The sequence below is a fragment of the Pyrenophora tritici-repentis genome, chromosome 10 (assembly GCF_003171515.1).
Source record: "Pyrenophora tritici-repentis strain M4 chromosome 10, whole genome shotgun sequence".
Lineage (NCBI taxonomy): Eukaryota > Fungi > Ascomycota > Dothideomycetes > Pleosporales > Pleosporaceae > Pyrenophora > Pyrenophora tritici-repentis.
The window spans coordinates 3,960,390-3,970,986 of NC_089399.1; the positions used below are offsets into that span (position 1 = coordinate 3,960,390).

At 52.2% G+C, this 10,597-nt stretch overlaps 4 protein-coding genes across 4 annotated transcripts; 2 read left to right on the plus strand and 2 right to left on the minus strand.

The window, feature by feature from the left end:
- Positions 1 to 422: 422 nt before the first annotated feature.
- PtrM4_053550 (Atrophin-1 multi-domain protein) lies at positions 423 to 1,281 on the plus strand (the record flags this gene model as incomplete). Its single annotated transcript, XM_066105004.1, has 2 exons — positions 423 to 953; positions 1,033 to 1,281. The coding sequence occupies 2 exons, from the start codon at positions 423 to 425 to the stop codon at positions 1,279 to 1,281; spliced, it is 780 nt and encodes a 259-aa protein (XP_065959568.1).
- Positions 1,282 to 1,783: 502 nt separating this feature from the next.
- Positions 1,784 to 2,815, minus strand: PtrM4_053560 (DltE, Short-chain dehydrogenase; the record flags this gene model as incomplete). The annotated part of the gene is made up of 2 exons (XM_001937098.1): positions 1,784 to 2,035; positions 2,168 to 2,815. 2 exons carry the CDS (start codon positions 2,813 to 2,815, stop codon positions 1,784 to 1,786), a joined length of 900 nt encoding a protein of 299 aa, XP_001937133.1.
- A 407-nt stretch (positions 2,816 to 3,222) lies between these two features.
- Positions 3,223 to 6,258, minus strand: PtrM4_053570 (acetyl-hydrolase; the record flags this gene model as incomplete). The annotated part of the gene is made up of 5 exons (XM_066105005.1): positions 3,223 to 4,020; positions 4,067 to 4,082; positions 4,176 to 5,310; positions 5,358 to 5,615; positions 5,664 to 6,258. The coding sequence occupies 5 exons, from the start codon at positions 6,256 to 6,258 to the stop codon at positions 3,223 to 3,225; spliced, it is 2,802 nt and encodes a 933-aa protein (XP_065959569.1).
- Positions 6,259 to 8,339: 2,081 nt separating this feature from the next.
- PtrM4_053580 (sterigmatocystin 8-O-methyltransferase precursor) lies at positions 8,340 to 9,878 on the plus strand (the record flags this gene model as incomplete). Its single annotated transcript, XM_001937100.2, has 5 exons — positions 8,340 to 8,833; positions 8,885 to 9,066; positions 9,115 to 9,227; positions 9,282 to 9,695; positions 9,747 to 9,878. 5 exons carry the CDS (start codon positions 8,340 to 8,342, stop codon positions 9,876 to 9,878), a joined length of 1,335 nt encoding a protein of 444 aa, XP_001937135.1.
- Positions 9,879 to 10,597: the final 719 nt, after the last annotated feature.

Consider the following 10,597-nt stretch of genomic DNA (forward strand, 5'->3'; position numbering starts at 1 on the left):
ATGGATCTGGGGCAGTGCATAGCTACGACATGGATGATACGGAAGAAGATTCCTGAGACGGATCCCGCAATCTCTGGTATTGCACTCGCACAACTTTAGCAGCCTAGTATAATATAGATTCCAGTATATTCGCGATACATGGACAATTGAGGTTGCAAGACGAGTGTGATGCTACATCGTCGGCGTTTGACGGCGATAACAGATGCCGACAACTCCCGGCAAGCCAAAAACATCATTACCGCGGAAATATCGGCCTAAGCTTACAAAACCTCCAGAAGCCCTCCAGGCAGCAAAGCACGATAGCAACAACGACGAAGACGAAGACACCGACAACCACGAAAAAGGACCAATCGCGTTCCAATTGACCTCGCAAAACTTCTCAACCCCCGCTCCCATCCTATAAAAACACCAACACCACCACGATGAACACAATCTCCCCACCCCCGCGCATAGTAAAACGTCTCTCAGGCCCCAAACGCGTCTTCGGCGTCCTCGTCGGCATAACCGGCGGCCTCACCGCCAACGTGCTTCTCGCCTACAGCGTATCCTCCTTCTACACACGCAACACGAAATTCATCCCGTACGACACCTCGTCCCCCGACCTCGGCACCTCGCTCTTCCGCTCACACAACCCGCTGTCCAACCCACCTGGCTGCATAGACCACGCCATCAAAGAAATCCCTTACGGAAAGCTACCGCAGAAATACTGGATACAGGGTGGTAGCGGGGGCAAGATAACGGTCGATCAGCGGGCGCTGACGACGGACTTCTGTCGCGGGGTGTGGAGTGGAGTTGCATTTAGGGTTCAAAGACGGTATCTGGAGCGCAAGTATCGCGCGTTGGAGGGGCGGGATGCGCATCTTTGGGATGTGAAGGATTTGGCGAAGAGCGAGTATCCGGTTGGAACGGGGATTGTGGATCATTTTGAGGTTGTGGAGCATACGGATGATAAGGTGTGTGCACCCCCTAGTAGCCGTTCCTGCGTATTGAGTTATACAGACTGACGTATGTGTGTGTGTGTGTGTGTGTTAGGTTGTGGTAAGATGCGGTGATACGCCATTCAACAAGGACCACAGACCCTCCGATGGCTTGTTTTCAATGGAGGTTAGTAAAGATGATGAGGCGCAGGTGGCGACGTTTCATCTCAAGTCGGTGTTTGTGAATACGACTGAGGGAGGCAAGGGCGCGGAGCCGTTGCCGTGGAACTTTCAGTTTGCGCATAGGTGGTATACTAAGTTGTGGATGGAGAGTGCGACGAGGAAGTTGATTAAGGAGGCGTAGGGTGCGGTGGGAATAGATGTGAAGTGGATGAGTGGGGGTGGAAGGGATTGATCGTCATCACTCTAGGAGGAGTATGTAATGTTGAAACTCATAATCCGTCGAGGTTTAAGGCTACGATATCGTTTAGTGGACTTGAACCTTACAGTTATTATGTTTTGGTATCTCAGAATATCAAGCACGTAAGCCCATACATCACGAAGGTGACTTGATGTTGAACTGAACAGTGATGAGATGACATTCTATCTACGGGATAAAAGGGTCCGTCTATATAGACAGGACGCTTGCTATCTAGAAATATCAAACAGGTGAGCAAGCTGATTGTGCATGGGATGGAAGCTGCAATCATATGATCCATCACTTGATTAGACTTCATTTCAACCCGCGAATCCTACAAAAGCTGGTCCACTACACTCATGCGTATCATACACGCATCTCCCAAACAAGCCCTCCACCCGCCTATATCTCTCATTCCCCCAAAGCATCCCCCTCTCCCACCCCCAAATCACCCCTCCATCCACCTCTCAACCTCCCCCTTCCACTCCTCCCTCCACCTACTCAACGGCGGCCGCCCTTCAACAACATCCCCCACACTCCAAAGCATCCTCTTCCTATCCATCTCCTCCGTAACCTGGCCATCCGGACAAACGATGTAGAATTTGTTTTCTTGCATCTTTTCATACATGTACTCTGCGACTTGGTCGGCGGACCATGCGCCGTCTGGTTTGGGTGTGGTGTTGGTAGGGGTGTTGCCGGCCTGTGTAGGGGGGAGGGGGAGGGTTGTTAGTGTGGTGGTTTAGGTAGGATAGGGCGGGGGGAAGGATGGATGGGATAGTGAGAAGGGGGGAAGGGGGAGGAATGAAGGAAGAGGGAAGGCATAAAGACTCACAAGTCCCGTAAACGTCCACCCCGGCACCAACAAATGCACCCCCACGCCCGTACCCCTAAAATCCCAACTCAAATGTTCCGTAAGCGTCTTCACCGCTGCTTTACTAGCATTATACGCCGGGTTACCAGGCGGATTTGTGATACCCTGTTTACTCCCCGTTACCACTATCGCCTTGTTTACCTTTTCCCTATCCGCACCCGCATCCGCGCCACCATCTTTCCCCCCAGCGTCACGAAGAAATCCCGGAACAAAAACATTCAATCCCTCCACCACACCCCCCAAATTCGTCCCCAACACTTCATCAAAATACCCGCTATCCCCCCACGTCTTCGTCCCGTTCCCGCTCCCACCGCCACCAACCCCCGCGTTCAACATGAGGAAATCTACATTTTGAGCGCCGTTGACTATCTGTTTGATACGGGCCCAGTCAGAGCGGGAAGACACGTCGGCGCAGATAATTGATAGGGTTGCGTTCTTTTCTTTGGCGAGGTCTTGCAGCGTGGTTTGCGCGTGGGATAGGGCTGATGCAGAGTTGTCGACGAGGGTGACGTGCATGGAGTGGGAGAGGCAGAGGCGGGCGACGGCGTGGCCGATGCCGGATGCGCCGCCTGTTATGAGGGCGTGGGCGGAGGGGCGGAATGGGGACATTTTTTGGTGTGTTTTTCTTGGAGGGCGGGGTTGGGGTGTGGTGTTTTATGGGTTGTTTCTTGGGGGGAGAGGGGATATAAGAATGATGTTTCTTGTTGATCTGCTGCTGCTGCTGTTGCTGCTGGGTGATGTCATGTGGGGGTTATCTTAACTCCGGACTCTACGAGAAGGCAGGTATCACGAGCTTGAGTCTTTTGCCTTTTGCTCATCTTCTGGTGGAGATTTTTCGTCGCAGTAGTTGGAAGATATGATGCGGTTCGTCTAGAAAGTTGCGGGTATAGCTTCGTATTAAGATTATGAATGTGTTGTGTGCAAGGAAATGGGGTATATATGTACAGTCTAGCGGGGTATGTTTCTATCACCTCTCCTCTTTATTATCCTCCTCTTGTCTCTCGTCTCTTGTATTATCATGCCTTGCTACTACTACCAGCAGCCGCAAGTGTTGATAAATCTTCCTGCGCAGTCTCGAATCTCTCGGCATGTGGTCGCTCCACCACCTTGTCAACCTCTTCAGCCTTCGCCTCCTCTTGTTCTACTACAAACTCCGACACAGGAGCAGCAGTGAAGAACCTTTCTATACCCGGTCGCTCTTCTTTGAGAACTTGCTCATTCACACTCTCTTCCACCGTGTTTTCGGGAATCATTTCGATTTGCTGGTCATCGACCGCAGGCGGTGTGGCCATGTTCACACTGGTAAGTGTAACCGTACTGGCATTTACATCTCTGCCGTCTGGTCCGTCGACTTTGAGGCTGAATGGGTAGGCGATGCCGCCTGCGGTGGGCCGCGTAGTCAACGTATCAGTTGCTGGGATCAGGGTGCTCGGTAATGCGGGGTTATCTGACGGAATAACGGTAATGTGTAATCCCTCATCATCCCGTGAATCCAAAGACAACGATACAGCTGAAGCAGAGCGTTCAGGGGCCAATGTCGTTGCGTCAGCGAGTCCAGATTCTGGCGCGGCAATCTTGGAAAGATCGGTGGTAGGCATTGGATCCTGAGACTCGAGAGTTTGACCACGGTCCGTTATGGTGGAGTGGCGGGAACGGGATCTAGATCGCGTTCTCATGCTTGGAGAAATGAAGCCTATGCCACGGCTTCGTTTCGGTTTGACTTGTGCTGCAACGTTGGCGGCAGGGGTTGCTGGTTCTTGTACGGTTACGGACGGCTCCTCGCCGGTTTGGTCGGCCTTTTTCTCTCGTACAATCTGGTTGTGTCAGCATAGGCGAGCCTAAATAATGCAATTTACTTACTGTCGCCTGGTCGTGACTACTACCCCAGCCGGACCACATGGACATTCCCCAACTCTTCTTCTCCTTTGTCTTCTTGGTCTTCATGCCCTTCAATCTGCGGCCAGCCAACGCTGTTGGCGGTGGCGTCTCGCCATCGAACCCTTCGAAGCCCTTCTGCATATCCTTGATTCGCTGCTTCTGAATCTTGATCTTTTGCTTAGAAAACTTCTTATTCCATTCAGCTTGCGCTTTCATCCATTTGCCAACCGGGCCGGGTTTTGGCACACCAATGTCCTCGTTCGGAAGATTGAGCGCAACTAAGTCTTCCTTCGCTACAAGCGGATAAATACGTCCGTGTCTATCGATACGTTGACGAATCATGTAGTGCTCGAAAGCTGGAATCGGATCACCAGCTCGACCAACACGTGCATCTACCTTTGCTTTCTTCTTAGGCTTTGCGGGACTAGGTTTGGGTGCTGGTTGGGCAGAAGGTGATTTGGGACCATCTGAAGAGGAAGAGCTCTCTTTATCTGACTCTGATGATGAACTCGAACCGGTACTCATAACCGATATGTCATCATCGTCGAGAATATCGATAGATTTCTTTTGAGCCCGCGCGAGTGCCCAGGCGCCAAATTGAGCGATACTGCGATACATGTGCTTCGCAGGTCGGGTGAAACTGAGAGTAGGACAGACATGGCATAAATCGTCCCAAACCTGGAGCTGAACGTTGGTTGGTTTGTACTTTGCAGCTTGAGCTTGGATAGCTTCAGCAGTCTGGTTGTTGGACGGTGGTGGTAGGTATGCCAGCGGCTGAGCAGCCTTGTGAGCGACGTAGATTTGTTCGTCTCTGAGCAGTTCCCCACCACCCGTCTGGATCAGCAAAGGCGGTAGCCCTCCAAGTGTTGGTTGTAGAGCAGGTGATACCAATGGATGAGTCAAGAGATGGTTAGAAACATACATCTGAATCTGATCCTTGATCTCGACACGTGCATCCTCGAGTTGAACAGACAGCTGGCTTTTAGGTCCAATACTATATTTACCGTTTGGAGAAATCCACACGCCTGTGTCTTGTCCTGTAGCGGAAGGGTCCTGAACGTGATCTGTGTCGGGTTGTTCTCCTGATTGCACCGAGTAGCCCTGTACACGTTGCTCTTTAGCTTCCTTTTCCGCGGCATGGTCTTCCTTTTTGTCTGGAGTATCGCTAGCCACTTGGGTCTTGGAGTGCGTTTCGATTCCGAGCAGGTCGTCTGCATTGGGTGGTGCTAATATGGATCAGTAAGTATTCAGAAATTGGCGAAATGCAACTCACGCCAGCTCATGCTAGGCTTGTGAATAAATCCATGCGAAGGAATGTAATCCATCTTGTCATCACCCCCAAGACTTGGAAAGCTGTGGGTCAGATCCACCCAAGGACTGATCAGAATGGCTCCGGCGGGTAGAGGGATGCCTTGGTCACGCATTGTCACCAATATGCTCAAAACCATGCCGCCACCGGCTGAGTCGCCGGCAAGAATAATAGTTGCAGGGTCGTGCTTCTGCTCGAGGAGGTAGAGGTATGCTGCTAGGCCTACAGGGTGTCAGTCGAGCAGTTTGGCAAATCGATAGGGCCACCCACAGTCTTGTAGACCGCATGGGAAGGGGAATTGTGGTGCCAATCTGTATTTTGGCGCCAGCACTCTGGCCTTGAGCTTGCGAGCGTGGCGCTGCATCTGATAGCGGTGTTCATCTACACTGCCAAAGAAGTAGGCGCCACCATGCACATACAGCATGATGCGGTCTCCCTTATGAATCGCCAATTGTTTCCTAGCCTCAAAGTCCTTGCGCATCTCGATCCATTCTGCCTTGAGTGTGCTCTCCTCGCGTCTCCATTGCCACCAATTGGTTCCCCCAACTGCCTTGACGCCCTCGGGGCCCAATTGGGCCGTAATGTGCTGCGCTGAACGCTGCAAGAGACTGCTCGATATTTCAACTACTTCCACATGTACCCAGCGTGGTACGGGAACCCATTGCGAGGTAAAGGCTTGTAGTTCGTCGACGGTATGAAAGGAAGCATAGTTGAGAAAGCGACGGATGAGCTCAAGGCCTTCGTGGTACGAGATGTGCGCAGTTGGCTTCTGTGCAAGTGGGCGACGATTCAGATAGTGCGATAGCCATGTTTGGATTACTACAGGTGTCACTGCAGCCCCGACGGATATGGTGTTGACGGGCATCGTGACTTCGGCTTCGGCTTCAGGGGTTACGGAGCTATCGGAGATGCCAGCTGGACTGAACCGACGCGCCAGAAAGCCGATGGAAAGAGACAAGGGTGTGCGACGTCGCGCGCCTTCAAAACTCACAGCGCGCCTTAACAAAAGAAAAGTGTACAAATAAGGAGAAGCGCAAAGATGAGGCTCGAGAAGGTTAGGGGTAGGGGAGAGTGGAGAAGAAACCCCGGATTTGCGCTTGGGAGCGCGCATGGCCCCACACACTACGTCATAGGGGCCTGAAGATTCAAACTATATATCTTACATGTTGGGTGTAAGCTTACCATGTCGAAGATACTTTGAGAATATGATGAGGACACCATTGAGTAATCTCTCAGCGGTGAAAAGCGGCAGTTTCCTTATCAAGATAGCTTATCGGGACATGACAACACAAGTGAAATTCCCGCTGATGACGCGCTGGTGGAAATTTATGGCAATTCCTATTGTCGCGACGTTGCGCGTCTAAAAAGATCGTCTCGCAAGCTCCGGTAAGTAACTGCAAAAAAACGGGCGCTTCGTACAAGTGCTTACCATACATCGAGCTATGCCATCTGGGCTACGGTACAGAACTGCTTCGTGTTGATCTCTGCGTACGTTCATGCTCATGTCTGCCGGCAATCGAGCATAAGCACTGGTGATGTGCCAGGATGCGTGATTAGTGGTGGACTAGGTCGACTCGACAGTACTGAGATGGTCGTATCTATGGTAATATTCATATGCCCTGTCTATATCAACCTCGGAACCGCCGGAGATAAGACTAGAACAGAAAGCGAATGCGGGGTGAAGGTCAAGCTATACCCGTGTGTGTTATCATCCGTTTTTTCCACGTGTCTTCCTGGGAGAATCTCGCCGTTGTTCTGACAGGAAGTACCCCTCGCAATGACAAGGAATGGGTGGTCGGCCAAATTCAACGCGACGGTGCGATATTGCACCGAAACGGCTGATTCCTGCATCTGCTTCCGTATCCTCTCGAACCCAATTGAGCAAACCGCTGCAGTCAGACCGAAATCGGAAGCATACGCATACAGTCCTCCGCTTGTTCCCGTCTAGTGTGATAGGAAGAGCGTGCGCAATCAGCAGTAAGTACATGTAAGGGTACTGCAGTCTTGGCAGAATCCATGGTCGGCATCATACACAGGCCGGCGCGAGAAAGGTCAAGCACAGCTGCTCAAGTCGTCGACCATCCGCCATTGCCACAACGAGAAGGTATCACGCCAGCGATCGACAAGGCGCTACCTTAGCAGCATCTCTGAGAATCATCTTGTCTCAAAACGTCGTGGCCGATTGCGCGCGCACACACAAGCGCCAAGTAGAAAGCAGCCACCCACGGCAGGTCCAGACGGTAAGAGAGTCAACATGGTGGAGCAATTGCCAACGCATGCACATAGTGCATCATGCAGGTGCGTTATGTTACCTTGGCTAGGGGACGTAACCGCGTCTATCAAATCTGCAACGGCTCGAGTCAGCCTACTGAACCATGATTTCCACTCGAGGTAAGCCCCAGCTTGCCGCGGGAGCCACCGGAGCCGCCCGCTGTCAAACCCTATCGTGGGGGCTAACGGTACCGTATGCTGGGTCGGAACGCCGAATCTCCAGCCCTCACCAACACCGCCAGGCTTGTGCGCCGAACTAGCCGTCACGTCCATGGACTTGCCACAGAAAACAAACCCTACATGAAAGAGGGCCCTCTTCTCGCGTATTCGGAGCATAATCCTTACGGATGCACGGAATTATGCACTATCCACACATCCAGCATGCGGGTTTCGACGTAAGTTTTTGCCTAAACAAAGCCCCACGGAGCTAGTTGAGCTTCTCCTGTGTCACTGGCCCGGCATGGCAGCCAACGCGTGATGCACATGCTGCTGGATTATCGCCGATATGGCTAAGACGCCGAGACTATATTCGGTCGTTGAATACGACGACATGCTGTCTTTCCCTTGTGACCCCTGTCGACTTACCCTACGGGAACATGTCCAGCATATCAAGACTGCTTTTTCTACCTCTCCGTTTTCCATCAACACATCCGTGAGACACAGACACACGCCAAAATGAAGGCAGAACAGCAATCCACTCTTCTCGAGCTGGCCAATAAGGTCCAGCAATTGACAAATCAAATTGTCAACGACTTGACCGAGAAGAAGATACCAGAACCTTCCTTCGCCGCTAGCTCTGATCCCATCCCTGAATCGTCAGAGTACATTGAGCTACGCGATCGTCTGAATGATTCCGCACGTGACTTGCTCCGTCTCGTCAACGGTCCCAGGAACGATGCACGAACTTTTGTGTGCTACCTTTACGACTTGGCTTCCTGGCAGGTAGCATGTGAGTTCAACTTCTTCGAGGCGATTCCAGAAGATGGCACAGCGACCATAAAGGAGATTTCGGAGAAAGCCGGCATGGATGAAGATCGTGTTGGGCGTTTCTTGCGAATGTTGACCACAGATCGTGTCTTTGAAGAAGTGGAAAAGGACGTCTTTAAACATACATCCAGAAGTGTCATCTACCTCAAGGACAAGCAATGGAGAGATGTGATGAACTACCAGTAAGACTATTGCGTCTAGTGCAGTGGTGTTCTAGTACTAAGTCTGCACAGGCTCGACGAGTTCTTCAAAGCAGCTGCCGAGACTTCCGACAGTATCAGGGAGTCGCCTACTGTCGCTGATGGCCAAAGGAACGCTTTCGTCACAAGACATGGAAAGAGCCTTTTCGAATTCTACAAGCAAGACCCCACGCGATCAGTTCGTTTTGCCAGCGCGATGGCCGGTGTCTCCAGACGTGAGTGGCAGCCACTGTGAACTGAAATGGCCATACTGACCGTCAAAGTCGAGAGACACTTTGAAAATCTCAAGGAGAGTTTCCCTTGGGATCAGATCAGCGGCCGGAAGGTGATTGATGTTGGAGGTGGCAGTGGCCATATGAGCGTCTCACTCGCCAAGGTATGCGGTTTCTCACCGTCTCTGTGATTCCAACACGACTGATTATCGTGCAAGGCCTTTCCCAATCTTGAGTTGATTGTTCAAGATTCTCTGAGCATGCTTTCGTCGGCTTCGCAAAACGACTTTTCGCAACTCAATGGCCGCGTGACTTTTATGCCTCACGACTTCTTCACTCCTCAGCCAGTGACTGGTGCAGCCGCGTATCTTTTACGTTACATCACGCACAACTGGAATGATGCGGACTGCATTCGTATCTTCCGAGCACTGGTACCCGCACTGGAGAAAAGTCCCCCCGGCACTCCGGTGCTAATCAACGACGTCGTGCTTCCAGCGCTTGGTGAGGCGTCGAGGTTCCACGACAATCGCATGCGTCAAGTCGATATTATGATGATGTTGGTCCTGGGCGCCAAACAACGAACTGAGGAGCAGTTCCGGCGCCTTCTCTCTGATGCCGATGCCCGCTTCAAGGTGAGTCTTTTTACGCTAAATCGCGATTCAAAGTGCTGACGTCGACTGCAGATCAGGGCTATCCACGACAAGGGTAACATGTCCCTTATCGAGGCGTTTCTCGATATTGATGGCAAGTCTGCTGATGGGCAAGAGGAGAAGGCGGCTCTGGAAAGCACTAAACGCACCGGAGCTCGTATGTGAGAAGAAAGCTGTGCAAGCTAGATGGCAACCAATCAAAAATTTGCGGGCTGACGTCGGTCATCGTGATTCGTGTAATGCAAGCAACTGTGCCTCTTGACTACGTACCCACCGCTGCTCATCGAGTACGGGCCCAGCCAGGTGGTAAAAGAACCAAAGAAATGAGCGCGGATTGGTGCCGGATGGGACGCTGAGACGCTGGGACGGCGGCTGTGCGTCCCGTGCCCAGGCGGTTGCGGTCGCCATTCAATCCTCTGCTCCACCCCCCACGTGTTCGCCGACATGGCACCGCGGCTATCAGCCACAGATGACACTTGCAGCTTGCTCTTGGGAGAGGCCAAGAAGCGCTGGAAACGATTTTGGCGGCTGCCTCGATCGATAACCCAACTTGACAAGCTCCAGCTCCACACGCGGCACAGTCACATTACTGTACTACTGTACCAGCTCCACACCCTCCTCGGTTCTTTACCAATTCCACGTTGCCTCTATGCCGCCTCCTTGCAGGCTGGAGAAATGCAATTCTGCCCTGCCAGACCCTCCTCAAACGCCATGCATTCGCCGCCTGCAGCCCTCACCGCTGCTTTGTCCCATTCGCCGTGGCACGGGCGAAGCCACACGGACGGCTTGACGGCTTGACATGGCCTCTGGTAAAGAGCTTTGATAGGCCGTGTACGAAACCCGGCTCCCCCATGTCTTAAAAGGATGCTCAAGTAACAGATCGA